The following is a 20,056-nucleotide window of genomic DNA, read 5'->3' as shown; positions in this document are numbered from 1 at the left end:
AACCCTTGCCACAGCAGCGACCTGAACCAGTGCAGCAACAATGCAAAATCCTTAACCTACTGCACCACAAGGGAACTCCTGGGAGGGGGTTAATATATATTACAGGTTATAATCCATTACTGTCACTACTTTATTACTGAAATTGTCCCAAATTTGGCCACTGGGAACCTCTTTGGATTGGCTCCTATGTCCTTCCAACAAATCCCCTTTGTTTTATTTTTTTTTTTAGTACTTCTTTATTTTCCTGCACCATAAGATGTTCCAGGTTGATATTGTACTTTCCCAGGCCCAGTCCTGTAATGAGAAGTTTCCTAGGGATCACTGGCTCCTTTTATTAGAAAATTATATTTAGAAACCAAGATTAGATGTGCTTATTGCTACTGGGATTGTTATTACTTCTTGACTTTTTCAGGGTTTTCTATATATAAGATTATGTCATCTGAACAGAGATACATTTTATCTCATTCTTTCCAATTTGAATGCTTTTTACTTCTTTTTCTTGCCTAATACTTCCAGTATTAGGCTGATAGGCATATTTTCACACATATCCTTTAAGGCTATTTTTACACCTTTTTTGTATGTGTGAATTAGCCATCTCTTTTTCTTACTTACTTTTACTGTTTTTTTGTTTGTTTGTTTGTTTTTCCGGCTTTTTTGATACTTTGTCACAGTGGTTAAGAATTCTTTTCATATTCGGATACTAGTTCATCATCTGTAATGTTCATTGCAAGTTATCATCTCCTGGTTTGACAGTTGTCTTTTGACTTCATTTATGGTGGGTTTTTTTGTTTGTTTGGTCTTTTTAGGGCCATAGCTGCAACATATGGAGGTTCCCAGGCTAGGAGTTGAATGGGAGATACAGCCTACACCACAGCCACAGAATCTCAGGATCCGAGCTGAATCTGGGACTACTCCATGGCTCATGACAATGCTGGATCCTTAAGCCACTGAGCAAGACCAGGGATCAAACCCATATCCTTGTGGATACCAGTCGAGTTTGTTACTGCTGAGCCACAACAGGAACTCCCCGTTTGTGGTATTTTTTTGCCATTGAATATTTTTATGTAGTAGATTACCAATATTTTCCTTTACAGCTTCTGGATTTTGAAAGCTTTTCTCGGCCTAAGGATTAAAGGGGAATTTACCTGTGTTATCTTCTAATAACCGTATGATTTTTGTTTTGTTTTGTTTTTTAAGAGCCACACCCAAAGCATATGGAGGTTCCCAGGCTGGGAGTCAAACCGGAGCTACAGCTACCAGCCTACACCACAGCTCACAGCAACGCTGGATCTTTAACCCACTGAGTGAGGCCCGGGACTGAACCCACATCTTCATGGATCGCATTTGGGTTCGCTAACCACTGAGCCATGATGGGAACTCCTAATAACCTATGGTTTTTAAGAAATAAAATATTGCCTGCCATATCAGTAAACAAAAAGTGTCACAGTCACCAACAATTGCAGCCACCTCCAAGGATAAGCCAGTGAGCCCTGAAGGAACTCAGGATGGAAACCTAGAATAGCTGCTATCTAGCAGCCCTCAGACTACAGCCATTCCCAAAGGATGAGCCCTAAGGAAACTCAGGATGTGGAAACCCAGGATATTGGCCCCAGATAGCAGAGATGCATATCAAATGAATGATTTGGGTGAGCCCAGACCTTTGCATCCTCTGAGCAGATTTCTCAGGGTTACTTGAGATGCTGCCTCCCAGGCTTAAGTCCTCATTTTGCCCCAAATAAAACTTAACTCTCAACTTTTACGTTGTGCCTATATTTTTTTTTTTAGTCAACAATTTAATTTTTTACATTTAGCACCCTGAGCCATTTGGAATGTAATTTTGTGTATGGAATGGGGTTATGGATTTAATTTTATATTTTCAAAATGGCTATCCAGTTTTTCCAGAACCATTTACGAAAAATTTTAATCTCTGGGAGTTCCTGTCTGGCTTAGCAGAAACAAGTCCAACTAGTATCTCTGAGGATGCAGGTTCAATCCCTGGCCTCGCTCAGTAGGTCAGGGATTCAGTGTTGCCGTGAGCTGTGGGGCAGGTCACACACGCGCGGCTTGCCTCATGGCTATGGCTGTGGCATAGGCTGGCAGTTGTAGCTCCGATTAGACCCCTAGTCTAGGAACTTACATATGCTGCAGATGTGGCCCTAAAAAGAAAAAAAAAAAATTTGTGCCAGTGATTTGAAATGCTATCATATACTAAATTTCCGTACATGCTTGGTTCTGCTTCTAGGGCTTCTGTTTTCTTCCAGTTTGTCTCTTTATGCATTACTACCACACTTTTCATTATAGAGGCTTACGGTACATTTTAACGTCTATTACAGCTAGTTTCCTGATACTCATTTTTTACTGTCAAATTGTTCAGTTTCTCCTTTACACTAGTTCTGCACCAAAGCGTTCTGTTTACATAAGCTCTACATCTTTTGGAGGGTTGCGATTTGCTGATTCATAACCCGGCTCATGTGACACTCATTGATATCTCTGATTTTCATGATGTATAGGTTGATGAACAAGGTCTTTTGCTGTTTCTGGCTTTTAAGAGTAAGAATGTGATTGGGGGAGTTCCCGTCGTGGCGTAGTGGTTAACGAATCCAACTAGGAACCATGAGGTTGCGGGTTTGGTCCCTGCCCTTGCTCAGTGGGTTAACGATCCGGCGTTGCCGTGAGCTGTGGTGTAGGTTGCAGACGCGGCTCGGATCCAGCGTTGCTGTGGCCCTGGTGTAGGCCAGCGGCTTCAGCTCCTATTAGACCCCTAGCCTGGGAACTTCCATATGCCGCGGGAGCGGCCCAAGAAAAGACAAAAAAAAAAAAAAAAAAGAATGTGATTGGGACCTATTTCAGGGGTCTAGAATCACAAATCTGGGTGGGATAAGAGTTTGTTTAGTGACCAGATCTGATTTGATATAGGGCATTTTGGGTAGGGCGTCTTAAATTTGTTTCAGGCCAAGTCCCTGTTCTTCTGATAAGTTATGAAAGATAAAAGAATATTAGCTAGTGGTACTTGATACTTGTTAATAAATGGTCACAGCAGGGTTTTAAGGGAGATCCTGGCTCTCACCCTTAAACTTTAGGGCTCTGCAGACCCCATGAAATTTGGGGCAGTTTTTGCAGATACTTTTTACTTGATTTTTTTTTCCCCCCTTGGGAGAATGTTTATGATTTCATAAGACTTTCAAAGAGTTTCATGACCCTTGAAAATTTTGAACCACACGTCTGAAATCAAAGACAGTAATGCTGGGTAATAGCCTTTGAGATGTTTGTGCCCACCAGCAGGGAAGTAGATGAGGAAGTTTTCCATCACATGTTACATTCATATGATAGAATATTACTCACTAATAAATGCATACTTACAGCAAGTTAACCAGAACAATGAAAATACTGTAATGATACAACACAGAAAATGACAAATTAGAAGATACTCAAATTTTACAAAGATCACATAAAAAAAAATTTTTTAATTTTACCATTTTTTTTCTTTTTAAGGCCAAACCTGCAGCGTATGAAAGTTCTCGGGCTAGGGGTCAAAGCAGAGCTGCAGCTGCCAGCCTACACCACAGCCATGGCAAGACCATGTCAGAGCCACATCTGTGACTATGCTGCAGCTTAACCCTCTGAATCCAGGGATTGAGGCTGCATCCTCATGGAGACATTGTTCGATTCTTAACCTGCAGAGCCACAATGGGAGCTCCCTCATCTTTTTTTCTTTTTTTTTTTTTTTTTGCTTTTTAGAACCACACTTGCTGCATATGGAAGTTCCCAGGGTTGAATCAGAACTGCAGCTCCTGGTCTTTGCAACAGCCACTGCAACTCTAGTTATTTATTTTTGTTTAAATGGAAACACAATGGAAAGTATTGTTTTTTTATTATGAAATATATAAGCTTAATGCAAAAATCTAGAAACTGCTCAAAATGTAATTCTTCTCTCTAAAGATAAGTATTCTTTTTTCCTTTTTTTTTTTTTTTTTGTCTTTTTGCCTTTTTCTAAGGCCACTCCCATGGCATATGGAGGTTCCCAGGCTAGGGGTCGAATCGGAGCTGTAGCCACTGGCCTATGCCACAGCCACAGCAACACGGGATCCAAGCCCCATCTGCGACCTATACCACAGCTCACGGCAACACCGGATCCTTAACCCACTGAGCAAGGCCAGGGATCAAACCCGAAACCTCATGAGCCACAACAGGAACTCCAAGATAAGTATTCTTAATATTTTTTCTTAATATTTTGATGGCTGTATTTCAGATATTTTCTGTGGGATTTTATAGGGTAGTATCACTTTCATGTAAATTCTGTAACCTGCCTGCCTCATCAAATACTGCATTGACTATGTTACTGTTATTTTTTCAAGTCAATATGCAGTATTTCATTGTTGTGATGCACCTCAATTTATTCACTTTTCTGTCTACTAAAGAGTATTTATATTTTTGTATTTTAACTGTGAAATTGTCCCAAAAGTAGACTTGTTCATACAACCTGACATATTCTTATAGTGAATTCCTTTGGGTTAGGCATTAGACATTGATTAAGAATTTGCAAACACAAAATCCTAATCTAGAACTCACAGAGACAAAATACTTTTTAAAGAGTGAGAGTCTCAGGAGTTCCCACACAGTGGAAACGAATCCAAATAGTATCCCTGAGGATGTGGGTTCAATCCCTGGCCTTGCTCAGTGGGTCAGCAATCCGGCGTTGCTGTGAGCTATGGTGTAGGTTGAAGACTGGCTCGGATCCCCCGTTGCTGTGGCTGTGGTGTAGGTCAGCAGCTGTAGCTCCAGTTCAACCCCTAGCCTGGGAATTTCCATATGCCGCAGGTGCAGCCCTTAAAAAAAAAAAAAAAAAAAAAAAAAAAAAGAGTGAGAGTCTCTCTCTCTCTTTTTTTCTTTTTTTTTGCTGCACCTGTGGTATGTGGAAGTTCCTGGGCCAGGGACTGGACCCACACCACAGCAGTTACAACACCAGATCCTTTACTGCTAGGCCACAGGGAACTCTGAGAATCTCTATTTTTAAATTACAAATAATGTACTGGGGGAGATAAAACTTGTATGCAGTTGTCCAGAGTAAAATGTGATAAAGGACACTAGTTTACCCTGATAGTATGCTGTGAGAATTCGTAAGAGGAAGGTATTAGTGTGACTGCCATGTCATATGACATGTAAGTCAAACTGATCCTGTAAGTACTTCTGTGGAGGTAAATTGAGTCACCTATGCTTCCTTCAATTTTCATTCTAATCATCACAAATCCAAAATATGACCAGAGGGGTGAGATGATTCTATAGCTGTTTGGAGAACACTGAGGCACATACAGCAGGTGTGGAAACATAATAAAGCTTATCTGGCAAGAAGAGCTGAAAGGAAGCATCACTTATACACAGCACTTGGCCTAAGTGACTTTTAGTTCCTTTCCAGGCAGGTCTCCGGCACACATAAATGTAGTTACCAAATCGAGAAGTTTGCAACTATTGGGAGCTGACAAAAACAACAAAAGCTATTCTATAAAAAACTATTTTTAGAATATCCTGAGCTATTATTTCATGTTCAAAGGAAGACTGTTAAAAAAAGACAGTATTTTCTCTTTGATCTGCTTTTTGGGAATAGCTTACATTTCACAGATTTTAAAAATATTCATTTAAGGAGTTCTCTTATGGTGCAGCAGGTTAAGGATCTAGCATTCTCTATGTAGCAGCTCGGGTCACAGCTTCGGCGAAGGTTTAGTCCCAGGCCTGGAAACTTCTATAGCCTTGGGTGTGTCCAAAAAAAAAAAAAAAGCATTTTTGTGCTAGGTCAAGTTCAACTTGTGCCGAAACTCGTAATCTGCCTTTTTAGAGCCTTTTGTTTCACATTGTGGGTTTGTGAAAAATCCCTTTGAGATGCATACAGTTGGGAATGGACAGCTTGGCTCTGTTATTTCTGAAGCTTCCTGTGACTTTTTCAAAATTATTCTTTCTTGGAATTCCTGTTGTGGCTCAGTGGGTTAAGAACCTGACATAGTATCCATGAGGATGCAGGTTCAATCCCTGCTCGTTCAGTGCATTAAGGATCCAGCATTGCCATGAGCTGTGGTGTAGGTTGCAGACTCAGGCTTGGATCTGGCATTGCTGTGGCTGTGGCGCAGGCCAGCAGCTGCAACTCTTATTCAACCCCTAGGCCAGTAACTTCCATATGCTGCAGGTGTGGCCATAAAAAGAAAAAAAAACGAAGTTATTCTTTCTCATATTGACCCAGGCCCTGAGTCTGAATTTTTATGTAGTCCTTATAGGTGAATTAGCATATTAATTAGGACAAGTTGTTATACTGTGGTAGCAAACCCCCAAATCTCAGTGGTTTACAAAATAACTTTTTTTTTTTTTCAGCCATGGCCTCATGTGGAATCTCAGTTCCCAGAACCAGGGATTGAACCTGGGCTGTAGCAGTGAACGCGCCAAATCCTAACCACTAGATGACCAGGGAGCTCCCTACAACATAACCACTTTTTATTTCTTGCTCGTGCTGCTGTCCATTATGCATCAGCACAGGCAAGGTCCCAAACCAAAGGAGACGCCACCATCCAGTAGCTGTGCCATCTGAAACGCACAGCTTCCTTGGCTGCCACAGTGGGAATAGATTCGAGAATTATGCAGTCTTTCCAGTGCCCCAGACATCACCTCAGCTCATATTTCCGATGATCATAACCTAACTGCACGGGGCTGAAAAGTGTCATCTTGTACATGCCCCTGAGGAGAGGAAGACTGGATGCTTGAGGAGTTCCTGTTGTGGCTCACAGGGTTATGTTATGAACCCAGCTAGTATCCATGAGGATGTGGGTTTGATCCTTGGCCTTGTTCAGTGGATTAAGAATCTGGCGTTGCCCTGAGCTGTGGCGTAGGCTGGCAACTGCAGTTCTGATTGGACCCCTAGCCTGGGAACTTCCATATACCACGTATTACTTAAAAAACTAGGTAATGGTGAAACATTAGTAATCAAATTAATAATGTCTACCACACTCACTGAGACCCATTTCTTTTTCTCTGTGTAGGAAGTTGCTTCTGTAAATTAGATGTGATTTCTTTTGAGGCAAAGAAGACATCCTGGACCGTGAAAGGAAGTTGACAGGAAGCCTGTGCATAGGTGAGTGAGGAGACCAAGGAAGCAGGAAGCCTTTCAGAAGAAAGCTCAGCTCCTCTGTGAGGAGGTCAGGAGCCTTAAGTTATTGTTTGAGAAGATGCCCCTCAAAGGCTTTTTTTTTTTTTTTTCTTTTTTGTCTTTTCCAGGGCCGCTCCTGCGGCATATGGAGGTTCCCAGGCTGAGGGTCTAATCGGAGCTGCACTGCCAGCCTACACCACAGCCACGGCAACGCGGGATCCGAGCCGTGTCTGCGGCCTATACCACAGCTCACGGCAACGCCAGATCCTTAACCCACTGAGTAAGGCCAGGGATCGAACCTGCAACTTCATCGTTCCTACTCAGATTCATTAACCACTGAGCCATGACAGGAACTCCTCAAAGGCTTTAAAACTATGGAGGAGGAGTTCCTGTCGTGGCGCAGTGGTTAACGAATCCGACTAGGAACGATGAGGTTGCGGGTTCGGTCCCTGCCCTTGCTCAGTGGGTTAAGGATCCGGTGTTGCTGTGAGCTGTGGTGTAGGTTGCAGATGTGGCTCGGATCCCGCATTGCTGTGGCTCTGGCGTAGGCCGGTGGCTACAGCTCCGATTCGACCCCTAGCCTGGGAACCTCCATATGCTGCGGGAGCGGCCCAAAGAAATAGCCAAAAAAAAACAAAAAACAAAAAACAAAAAACTATGGAGGAAATTCAGCTCTTGCAGCATAGCAGTTCCCAAGGGCCCTTCACTCTCACTCATCACTCCATTCATATTTCCCTTTATATTCTGCTCCATCCCATGAGGAGGAAGGAACTAATAGTATTATTTATGATTATAAAACATATGCTTGGAGTTCCTGTCGTGGCTCAGTGGAAGCGAATCTGACTAGCATCCTTGAGGACGCAGATTCAATCCCTGACCTTGCTCAGTGGGTTAAGGATCCCGTGTTGCTGTGGCTGTGGCATAGGCTGGTGGCTACAGTTCCCATTCGACCCTCAGCTTGGGAACCTCCATATGCCACGGGTGTGGCCCCAAAAAGACAAAGACAAAAACAAAAACAAAACATGCTTAAGGGAAAACTCAAAAATACAGAAAAAGAGATTCCCCCATAATTACTTAGAGACAAATGTAAAAATTCAGTTGAAAATCCTTTCAGTCCCCCCCAGAAAAACATTTTTGTTGTTTATCTGACTTGTGAATTAGAGATGTGTTTCCATTTTATCATTTGCCTTTTCATTTTGATTTTAGTATTTGGAGCTAGAATTTTCAAAATCTTCCCAAATTTAGGGTTTTTTCTTTGTATTTTTCTGCATTGTGTGTTGTGTATCCACAAAATATAAATACATTCTATTTGTCTGAAATATTTTATAGTTTGGGGGATTTTTGTTTTTGTTTTTTGGCTATGCCTGCAGCATGTGGAAGTTCCTGGGCCAGGGATCAAATCCATGCCACAGCAGCCACCGAGGCTGCTGCAGTGACAAGGCTGAATTCTTTAACCCACTGCACCACAAAGGAATTCCTTATTTTATTTTTGTATTAAATATTTTATCAATTCTTTCTGGCTTATGGTACGAAAAAAATAGGCTATAGAAATTTCTACTTTGATAACCTCTTAAGGTTTTCGTTGCGATCTTGTACGCTCATGGCAGTGTTTGAGTGCCTCCCACGTGGTATTTTATGTCCTGGGGAGTTAATAATGAACAAAACTGACAAGATCCCTGTGTAAGTGTAGTGGGAAGAGTCAAATGATTGACAAATCTATAATAGAACGTTTAGTGGCACTGAGAGCTGTGAGGAAAAGCAAAGCAGAGAGGGCTGGAGTGCCTGGCAAAGGGGATGTTGTAATAGCTTGGTTACAGGGATGCGGGTTAAGCAGAAACCTTCAAGGAGGGAAAAAGTGAGCTCTCTGACTGCCTTGAGGAAGAGCGTGCTGGTCAGAACATACAAAGCCCCCAAAGGGAACATGCCTGCTGAGTCCTAAATAGTCTATGGCTGTTTAAGGATAATGAGTGTCCTGTGGCGAAGTAAAAATGTCTGGACTGTTAGCAGGATGCATCCGGGTGTGGCCTTCTGTGAATTTTTATAAGCTCTCAGGGATTCTTTTTAATTTAAAGATTCAAATATTTCATTTCTTCCAGAGAACATTCTTTTATTACCTTTTATTCATTTTTTTTTCCTCTAGCTGTTCTGTTTTATTCTCCACTTTTATACGTATTTTAGGCCTTCTGGATCTCTCCTCCGTATCTCTGACCTTTATTTTCAGAATTCGTTTCTTCTGTGTCTTTTCTCCTCTGAATTCTGAGGGTTTTTCCTCCCTGATTTCTAACATATCTGGTGCCTTCTTGTGTAATACTTTTAGGGAAGTTCCCAGGCCTAGGGACTGAACCCATGCCACAGCAGTAACAAGGCCAGATCCTTAATCTGCTGAGGTACCAGGGAACTCCCTCTAACTCTGTAAATTGGCCCCTTTCTACCCCGGGATTTGTTATTCATTCCCCCATTGATGGCAGTAACCAGGGGAAGGCAGTTTAATGGAAACTTCTATGGGCAGTAAAATGGAACATTTGGGTTCTTATCCCACCCAGTGGCCTTGGCTGAATCTCATAACCTCTCAGGCATTCTAGCTTCTCTTCTATATAATATGGAAAATAAAATCAATTTTATTTAACTGACAGGGTAGTTATAAAAATAAAACTAGGAGTCCCTGGTGGACTAGCAGTTAAGGATTTGGCCATGTCACTGCTGTGGCTTAGGTTCAGTCCCTGGCCTGGGAACTTCTGCATGCTGTGGGCGTGGCCAAAAATAAAAATAAAAACAAAAAACTCTAATTGAAAGTGTCTATGAATAGTACCACTTCACCTCACAGTAGAATCCTAGGGGTCATTCCTGTACCTTTGTGCTCTGCCTTCCCCAGGTATGAACGAACCATCTGTGATCTCCTGTAATTCACCTCCTAGACTTGGGTGTTGTTCCCATCCCATCTCTCCCACTCGAGATCATTGCTTCTGTGCAGTTGTCTCCTATGTCCCTGCCGTATTAGTCTTCCTCAGCTGGGTTATTCCCGTCACTATAAAACATGCTGTAATTTCTCACACATTCAAAGCAAACAACCCTAGCTGTATTCCATATCCACTTCTAGCTCCATTTCTCTGGGTTTTTTTGCTTTTTTTTTTTTTTTTTTGTCTTTTCTAGGGCCACACCCGTGGCGTATGGAGATCCCCAGGCTTAGGGGTCTAATCGGAGCTGTAGCCACCGGCCTACACCACAGCCACAGCAACGCCAGATCCCAGCCGAGTCTGCAACCTATACCACAGTTCACGGCAACGCCGGATCCTTAACCTGCTGAATGAGGCCAGGGATCAAACCTACAACCTCATGGTTCCTAGTCGGATTCGTTAACCACTGCGCCACGACAGGAACTCCTCTCTGTTCTTTTGCAACAAAACCTATTGAAAGAGATGGCTCTTCTGCCTCCACTTCCTTTCCTTCTGTTTTCTCTTGAACCTATTCCAGGCAAGCTTTCATGTCCTCCATGAGACTTCAAATGATCTCTCTTAATGCCACATCCAATGGACAGTTCTCGTTCCTTGTACCACGCGACCTCTTAGTAGCATTTGACTGTCTGTTGTTCTCACCTTCTTTCTTGGTATAATTTTTTCACCGGGCTTCCAGTGAAGCTCAATTTTCTTTTTTTCCTTCTATCCAACTGGTGTCGCCTTTGCAGACTCCTTTCTTTTATTCTTTTCGTCTTCCTGGTTTCTAGTCATCAGAGCCCACCCAGGCTCAGGTCTTGGACCTTTTTTCTTCCTATCTTACCTAGTATCAGAGCTTTAAATATTAACTGGACATCAGTTAACTTCCGATTTTATATTTCTACATTTGGCCTTTCTCTGGACTCCAGGGTCAAATGTCTAATGGACATTCAGCATGTCTACTGGATGTATGATAATCATGTCAAGAATTAAGGTAAAACAGAGCTCATAATTGGTCCGTCCAAACCTGCTCCTCTCACAGTTCCTTGTGTTAAAAAATGGCAACTTCGTACTTCTAGTTGCTCAAGCCAAAAACCTTAGCATCATCTTGGCCTTTTTATTTATTTATTTACACCTAAAATCAGCAAATCCTGTCAGCTCTACCTACAGAGAATATCTAGAATCTGATCAGTTCTCATCACCTCCCCCACGACCACATCACCCCAATGCAAGCTCTCCTCACCCCTTGCCAGGATTACTGCAGTAACCTACTCACTGGTCTCCCTGCCCCCACCCTCCCATCCATTTAGTCCATTTTCTGTGAATGATTCTTTTAAATGTAAATCGCATGCCATTTTGCAGTGTAAAATGTTTCAGTGGGTTCCTGTCTAAGCCAAAAGTAAGAAACCAAAGTTCTTAAAATGGTCCACAGGCCTGACATCATCCAGCTTCCTTTTACCTCTCGGGCCCTCTTTTTTTCAGCCCATTCCAGCCCCTCTAGTCTCCTTCCACTTTGTTGTCAAAGAAAGCTTGCTCTTGCCTTGAGGACTTTGCATTTGCTGTTCCATCTGCCAGGTACCTGTGTAGCTCACCCGCCCATTCAGTCTGTCCCTACAGGTCCCTTTCCCAGTGAAAAGCTTTCTCAGGCCACCCTCCATTCTCCCAAGCTCTCTATCCCCTTAATCTTTTTATTTTTCTCCGTAGAACTTTGGCCACCTGACAAATAAATAGGAATATCAATGTCAGTATGTCAATATTTGTTATTGTCCCATTCCATTAGAACGTCAGATCCACTGAGACATGGGGCTGGAATTGTTACCTTCCTTACACGTAGAACCATGCCAGCTGAGCTAGGAACTCAGTAAACAGGAAAGAACTCCTGACTCCTTTTTCTCTCTGTGTGCCTGTAGCCAGTCAGATGCCAGAGCCTGTTGATTCTACTTCTCTACACCTTGAAGTCATCCCCTTCCTTCTCATTTTACTGTCCCTGTCTTGGATCAGGCCCCGTTGTTTGCTTGGGAAAGGACAAGCACTTTCAGCGGATCTCCTTGATTCCAGTTTTTACTCCTCTCCAGTAAATTAACCTGGCCATATTGGCCCTGTCACTTCCTTCTTTAAATTCTTCACTGGCCTTCCACTCATTAATGGGGGAAAACCAAACTTTTATATATTCAGTCAGCTTTATCCTTCAGTCACTATGGCAGGTGTCAGTTACAGTGATGATGAGACCTGATCCTTTCCCTCATAGTTAATGTCATAAACATTATCTTCCTCTAGCTTGTAGAATTAATTAAATTTAAATTCAGATTAACTAAAATTAAATTACAACTTCATTGGAGCTCCCTGGTGGGCCTAGCCGTTAAGGACCCAGTGTCGTCACTGCTGTGGCAAGGGCCTGAGAATTTCCACATGCGGCAGACAAAAATAAATTAAAAATTTTTCTTTTTCTTTTATTTTTGGTACCTGTAGCATATGGAAGTTCCTGGACTAGAGGTAGAATTGGAGCTGTAGCTGCCAGTCTATGCCACAGCCACAACCACAGCAATGCCAGATCTGGGCCATATCTGCAACCTTCACTGCAGCTTGTGGCAATGTCAGATCTTGAATTTTTTTTTTTTTTGTCTTTTTGCCATTTCTTGGGCCGCTGCTGAGGCATATGGAGGTTCCCAGGCTAGGGGTCTAATCGGAGCTGTAGGCACCGGCCTACGCCAGGGCCACAGCAACTCGGATCCGAGCCGCGTCTGCAACCTACACCACAGCTCACAGCAACACCGGATCGTTAACCAACTGAGCAAGGGCAGGGACCGAACCCGCAACCTCATGGTTCCTAGTCGGATTCGTTAACCACTGCGCTACGACGGGAACTCCAGATCCTGAAATTTTTAATTTTAAAAATTAAAAATAAAGCATTCAGTTCCTCAGTCATACTAGTCGCATTTCAAATGCTCAGTAGCCACATGTGGCTGTTGACTCTATTATTTACAGTATAGATGAAGATTTTTTTTTTTTTTTTTTTTTTTTTTTTTTTTTTTTTTTTTTTTTTTTTTTTGTCTTTTGTTTTGTTGTTGTTGTTGTTGTTTTCTTGGCGCTCCGCGGCATATGGAGTTCCAGCTAGGGTCCAATCGAGCTGTAGCCACCAGCCTACGCCAGAGGCACAGCAACGCGGATCCGAGCCGCGTCTGCACCTACACCACAGCTCACGGCAACGCGGATCGTTAACCACTGAGCAAGGCAGGACCGAACCGCAACCTCATGGTTCTAGTCGATTCGTTAACCACTGCGCACGACGGAATCCAGATGGCAAGATTTCTATCGTCATAGAAGGTTCTATAAAAAAGCACTGGTGTAGCTTGTGGCTTAGCAGGTTAAGAACCCAACTGGTAGCCATGAGGATGCGGGTTCGACCCCTGGCCCCACTCAGTGGGTTAAGGATCGGGCATTACCATGAGCTGTGGGGTAGGTCACAGACGCGGCTCAGATCCCGCATTGCTGTGGCTCTGGTGTAGGCCAGTAGCTGTAGCTCTGATTTGACCCCCAGCCTGGAACTTTCATATGCTGCAGGTGTGGCCCTAAAAAAAAAAAGGATTGGTCTAATCCAGTCTCTTTGAATAGACCATGATGGAAGATAGTGTAAGAAAGAGAAAGAATGTATATAGATGTGTGACTGGATCACTGCTGTACGGCACGGCAGAAATTGACACAACATTGTAAATAATCAACTATAATTAAAAAAAAAAACCAAAAAATGCTGACTTAAACCTTTCCCCAAACTCTACAGAGCATTCCCAATTATTCTCTGCTCTCCAAACACACCACCTACTTTTGGTCCACTGTTTTTGCTACTGCTCTTACTCTGCTCAGAGTGCTCTTCTTTCCCTTTTCTATTAAATTCTCTGATTTTCAGGTCCCAAATCATATTCTATAACTTATAGGAAATTTTTCATGACACCACCTCCAATGGTTAGTCTTCCATCGGACCCCCTGCTCCCCACCACGGGAAGCTCCCAGCACTTCTGATTAGACCTAGCCTCACAACCTTCCTTAAAACCCCTGGGTTCTCATTATCTTGAAGTAGGTCCTTCACCATCCTCAGCACCTACCAGCTAGTGAGGAAGTGAGATGTTGTGCAGGAAAGCAGTAGAGAGGGCTTAGATGGAAAATAAGAACTGCTGGGCCAAGAGGCTAGGCTTCTAGAAATTGAGTTCCCATTCAGCTCAGTACTCTGGATGTGCAAGTGTACGTGTAAGAAGCCTGTATTACCATAGTTTTCTTGCTCCACTCTGATAAGTCCTGCTGGGGCTGCAGGCTTTGACAAAGCTTCTGGTATGGATGGTGTGGCCCCTTTGGGGACATAGAAGAGGAAAGCAGAGCCAGGGAGGTACCCAAGAGGTTGAGCCCAGGGAAGCTGGAAGACTTTGTTTAAGGATGTCTTTTGCACCAGGTTTGACCTGCACAGGTATGCCGTGCTTCTAGCCTGCAGGTCCTGTCCTCCACCTTTAGGGGTAGAGCCTGAGTGAGGCTGAGTTATGACCCTCCTTGCTGCAGCTGCAAAGGAAGTTTGCCGTGTCCAGTGCTGCAGGGAAATGGGGAATCCTGGAAGAGGGATGGCACGGCCGCGTGGTGTAACAGAACACACAAGACACTTACGTTTAGAAAGTGGGGGACCAGAAGGCACTCAATCCGAAGAACAAAGGCACAAAGGCCCCTAGGCTTTAGCCCACAAGATCTTTTATTAAGGAAGGTGATGGGATTATTATTAATGGGATTTTTTCCATTTTTTTATTACTCAAATGAATTTATCACATCTTTAGTTGTATAATGATCATAACAATCTGATTTCACAGGATTTCCATCCCACAGCCCAGGCATATCCCCCCACCCCCCAAACTGTCTCCTCCAGAGACCATAAGTTTTTCAGTGTCTGTGAGTCAGCATCTGTTCTGCAAAGAAGTTCCGTCTGTCCTTTTTTCAGATTCCACATGTCAGTGAAAGCATTTGATGTTGGTGTCTCATTGTATGGCTGACTTCACTTAGCATGATAGTTTCTAGGTCCATCCAGGTTGCTAAAAATGCTGGTGTTTCGTTCATTTTAATGGCTGAGTAATATTCCATTGTGTATATGTACCACATCTTCTGGATCCACTCCTCTGTCAGTGGACATTTAGGTTGTTTCCATGTCTTTGCTATTGCAAATAGTGCTGCAATGAACATCGGAGTACATGTGTCTTTTCGAGTCGTGGTTTTCTCTGGATAGATGCCCAGGAGTGGGATTGCTGGATCAAACGGTAGTTCTATGTTTAGTTTTCTGAGGAATCTCCATACTGCTTTCCACAGTGGTTGCACCAATTGACAGTCCCACCAACAGTGTACTAGGGTTCCTTTTTCTCCACACCCTCTCTAGCACTTCTTGTTTGTAGACTTTTGGATGATGGCCATTCTGGCTGGTGGAGGGTGGTACCTCATCGTGGTTTTGATTTGCATCTCTCTAATAATGAGTGATGTTGAACATTTTTCATGTGTTTTCTGGCCATCTGTATGTCTTCTTTGGAGAACTGTCTGTTTAGATCTTCTGCTCATTTTTTGATGGGCTTGTTTGTTTTTTTGGTATGGAGCTGCAGGAGGTGTTTATAAATTTTGGAGATGAATCCCTTGTCAGTGGATGCCCTTGCAAAGATTTTCTCCCATTCTGTGGGTTGTCTTTTTGTGTTGTTTAGGGTTTCCTTTGCTGTGCAGAAACTTTGAAGTTGGATTAGGTCCCATTTGTTTATTTTTCTTTTTATTGTCAGTACTCTGATAGGTGGATCTGAGAAGATGTTGCTGTCATTTATGTCAGAGAGTGTTTGGCCTATGTTTTCCTCTAGGAATTTGATAGTGTCTGGTCTTATATCTAGGTCTTTCATCCATTTGGAGTTTCTTTTTGTGTATGGTGTTAGGGAGTGTTCTAATTTCATTCTTTTCCATGTGGCTGTCCATTTTTCCCAGCACCACTTATTGAACAAGCTGTCCTTTCTCCATTGTATATTCTTGCCTCCTTTGTCATAGATGAGTTGGCTGTAGGTGTGTGGGTTGATTTCTGGGCTTTCTATCCTGTTCCACTGATCTTTATTTCTGTCTTTGTATTAATGGGATTAAGGAGGGTGACAAGATGGGTGGACAGGGACATGCACAGGGAATAATGAGATTATCTTCTTAGTGATATCAAAGGGGGTATCCTTAGGACATTGTGCAGCTGTTTATAGAACAACATGGTTAATGCATAAGTCCTTTATCTTGTCTTTAAAGGAGACTCTGTACTTTAGAACTCTGAGTCCATAGATACTTGCCTTCTGCAGAGTTCTGCTGTTCTGTGGTCTCCAACAGAAGTTCTACTTGGAACAGCTGGGAGCTGTCTAGGCCCCGTCTAGGGTAGAGATTCACATCAGCAAGATCAGGACCATCCCAGCCAGAATCCCTCCTGCTGAGGAGCATACCTGCCTTGAATCTGTTCCTTGGGTTTGTTTGTTTTTTAGGGCCGCACCTACCAGCATATGGAGGTTCCCAGGCTAGGGGGTCTAACCAGAGCTGTAGCCACTTGCCTATTCCACAGCCACAGCAACATCAGATCCAGTCAGATCCAAGCTGTGTCTGTGACCCTACGCTACAGCTTAAGGCAATGCCAGATCCTTAACCCACTGAGCAAGACCAGGGATGGAACCCACATCCTCATGGATGCTAGTCAGATTTGTTTCCACTGAGCCACCATGGGAACTCCAGTTCCTTATGTTTTAGAGAGGGGCTGGGGTTTGTTAACCCTGTAGTTCTTAGTGTTGTGTGGTGGGCTAAGGGGAGGGTAAAGGAAGCAGAGCAGGGACACTGGAAGTACAGTTGTTTTAAGCTCATGTATTTAGGCGTGCTGAGGCCAGCTCAGTTTATGAGATTTACCCCTTCTCCCCCTACTCTGCTTTTGCAGGACTTGGCACTTGTTCAAGGGAAGAGTCTAAAGATATCCAAGCAGGTCAGGTAGTTCTAAAAGCCATGACCCAGGTAAGTCGAAATCTCCTCTGTCCTTGAAATAATATCCTGCCAACATTTGTGTTCTTTACCCTGAAACTTCTGTCTTTCGCTGAGCCCCATTCAGTAAACCTACTCCCAGTTCCTCCACTGCAGGGAAAGAGTGATGCATCCACCTCCCTTCGTGGCCCTCTCTTCTCCAGTGTGTCCACGTATATGCACAGTGCTCTTACCAATGGAGCAGAGAGAGAAATATGAGAGCCACCTTTATCAGAGCCATGGTTGAATAGAGCCAAAGATAACCTTGATCTTTTCCAGTAAGCCAGGTAGTTTCATTTTTTTCTTCTTTTTTTTTGGTCTTTTTAGGGCCGCACCCGTGGCATATGGAAGTTCCCAGGCTAGGGGTCAGATCGGAGCTGTAGCTGCCAGCCTACACCACAGCCACGGCAGTGTTGGATCCAACCTGCATCTGCAGCCTACGCCACAGCTCATAGCAGCGCTGGATCCTTAACCCACTGAGCGAGGTCAGGGATTGAACCTGCATCCTCATAGATGCTAGTCTGGGTTGCTAACCACTGAGCCATGATGGGAACTCCTTTTTCTTCTAATTTTAAATGTCATCCTCTCTTTAAAAACCATAAAACATTTCACACTATCAAAGAATGTTACAAAGACGTCTACAACATACATATAAAGAATAATAAAATATTGATATATTCATTTCCCAGCTTAATGTACCATCTGATTACCCTTCATCCCTTCCCAGGTCTCTCTACTTATTGTATTACTGTCTCACCAAATGTTTTTTGTTTGTTTTGTTTTGTTTTTTAGGGCCACACCAGCGGCATATGGAGGTTCCCAGGCTAGGGGTCCTGTCAGAGCTGCAGCCGCCGGCCTACGCCACAGCAACACTGGATCTGAGCCACATCTGCAATCTACACCACAGCTCATGGCAACACTGGATCCTTAACCTGCTGAGTGAGGCCAGGGATCAAACCTGTGTCCTCATGTATACTAGTCATATTCATTTCCACTGAGCCATGACGGAAACTCCCCCATCTCACTAATGTTAATGACTACTTTCAATTTTGTGTTTGTTGGTACTGCTCTTTGTTTGTTTGTTTGTTTGTTTAGGGCCGCACCCTCAGCACATCTGAAGTCTCCAGGCTAGGGGTTGAATCAGAGCTACAGCTGCTGGTCTATATCACAGCCACATCAACGCCAGACCCGAGCTGCATCTGTGACCTACACCGCAGCTCACACCAACGCCAGATCCCTAACCCACTGAGCAAGGCCAGGGATCGAACCTGCATCCTCATGTATACTAATCATAATCATTTCCACTGAGCCATGACGGGAACTCCCCCATCTTACCAATGTTAATGACTACTCTCAATTTTGTGTTTGTTGGTACTGGTTTTTTTGTTTTTGTTTTTGTTTTTTTAGGGCCATACCCTCAACATATGGAAGTTCCCAGGCTAGGGGTTGAATCAGAGCTATAGCTGCCAGCCTATACCACAGCCACAGCAACACAGGATCTGAGACACATCTGCAACCTGCACCACAGCTCACGGCAACGCCAGATCCTTAACCCACTGAACAAGGCCAGGGATCAAACCTGCAACCTCGTGGTTCCGGTCAGATTCTTTTCTGCCGTGCCACAATGGAAACTACAAATTCAGCATGCTTAAAATTTTTCTCCTGGGATTTCTCCCAACTGCATGAATTTTAACCTCATTAAAAGTGAGACAGCCAGTGTTATGCGCCTCCTAGTGGGACACTCTAGGAAGTACACAGTCTCGTCTCTGATGTGTTTATGGTGCCTAAAACAATAGGGTAGTAGAACAGCATGTTAAACTATCTCAGGAAGAGGCAGTCTGCCAAATCCAGGATGTGGGAAATGCTACTGACTCAGATGTTTGTTTAATGAATAAATAGCAGTAAATAAATTTACAGGGTCTGTGAGGGCTGTTAGAGATTTGAGAGATTTTAGGAAATCTATAAACTAATGGCAAGAGGTGGATGTTTTTGAATCCTGATTTGAATAAACCAACTGTCAAAAATCACTTTAGAGAAAATGGCGCAATTTGAAACTTGATCTGGTTATTAGGAAATTAGTGTTAATGTTATTAGGCATGATAATGATATTTCTTGTAATGATATGCCTTTTTTTAAAGGTCTAATCTGCTAGATACTAAATTATTTATGGATGAACTACTACAATGTTTGGTATGTAGGATTTGCCTCAAAATACACCAGGGGTTAAAAAAACAGAAAGGAAGAGGGTGAAGCAAGATTTGCAAACTCTCCTTAAATTACTGAAACAGAGTGATGGATTCATGGGGTTCATTATACTCTTGGCTGTACTCCTGTGTATTTTGAAAAATCTTTGTAATAAATTGAAAAACAGAAAGCCGTTTCAAAAAAATTAAAATAAAATAAATAAAAGTCGTTTCGTGTACTGGTAGTGCATGGCTTTATTGTTTCAGGGATTGGTGACCTTCAGGGATGTGGCCATAGAGTTCTCTCAGGAAGAATGGAAGTGCCTGGAACCTGCCCAGAGGGACTTGTACAGGGATGTGACTTTGGAGAACTTTGGTAACTTGGTCTCGCTAGGTAAGGACTTGTATATAATACAGGACCAGCCAGGAGGAAACGGGCGGGGGCGGGGGGGGGGGGCTACCACAGTGGGAGGCCGTTACCACCTCTGGCTGGCAGGGGTAAAGGGAGGAAACGCTGCCACCAGGAGATGGTGAGAGCTAGAGGCCTGGAGAAGGGCCAGCTGGTCGGGCTGTGGCTGCCTCCAGGCCTCCTGGGTCAGAGGGAGGGAGAGGGATAAGAAACATCTCAGACTGTCTCTTCCTGCCCGCTGCTGCTTTCCATCGACCAAACCCAATGAGAAATAGGGCTAGGTCACATGGTCCTTACAGGGAAGCTGCCTGGGTCCCAGAGCCTGGCCGGGAATAGCAGGGAATAGATGGGGGAGGAGGAGAGGGCCACCATAGTTATT

The 20,056-nt window shown here is 43.5% G+C and overlaps 2 protein-coding genes across 8 annotated transcripts in view; one reads left to right on the top strand and one right to left on the bottom strand.

Moving 5' to 3' along the window:
* The window catches only part of ZNF146 (zinc finger protein 146), an 82,329-nt gene that overhangs the window by 28,891 nt on the left and 33,382 nt on the right, over window positions 1-20,056 (bottom strand). For 2 of the 5 annotated variants that reach the window (XR_002345320.1, XR_002345318.1), the window contains one exon: window positions 3,361-3,387. The exons of the other annotated variants lie outside the window; for them this stretch is intronic. The gene's annotated coding sequence lies outside the window, so the exon portion shown is untranslated. The remainder of the gene's footprint in view (window positions 1-3,360; window positions 3,388-20,056) is intronic. 5 annotated transcript variants of the gene reach the window in all.
* The window catches only part of ZNF565 (zinc finger protein 565), a 33,896-nt gene that overhangs the window by 2,644 nt on the left and 11,196 nt on the right, over window positions 1-20,056 (top strand). Inside the window, exons 2-4 of one of the 3 annotated variants that reach the window (XM_021097171.1) lie at window positions 7,020-7,111; window positions 17,006-17,079; window positions 19,536-19,662. In XM_021097171.1, coding sequence (XP_020952830.1) covers window positions 17,071-17,079; window positions 19,536-19,662 — 136 coding nt within the window. In that variant the 5' untranslated portion in view covers window positions 7,020-7,111; window positions 17,006-17,070. Of the gene's footprint in view, window positions 1-6,357; window positions 7,112-17,005; window positions 17,080-19,075; window positions 19,663-20,056 lie in introns of those variants that run through there. The other 2 variants (XM_021097172.1, XM_013998372.2) reach the window with 2 other exon arrangements.

Source organism: Sus scrofa, chromosome 6 (genome assembly GCF_000003025.6).
Source record: "Sus scrofa isolate TJ Tabasco breed Duroc chromosome 6, Sscrofa11.1, whole genome shotgun sequence".
In the NCBI taxonomy this organism is placed as follows: domain Eukaryota; kingdom Metazoa; phylum Chordata; class Mammalia; order Artiodactyla; family Suidae; genus Sus; species Sus scrofa.
The sequence above is the reverse complement of the archived record's forward strand: the minus strand, read 5'-3'. Positions and strand labels throughout refer to the sequence as shown.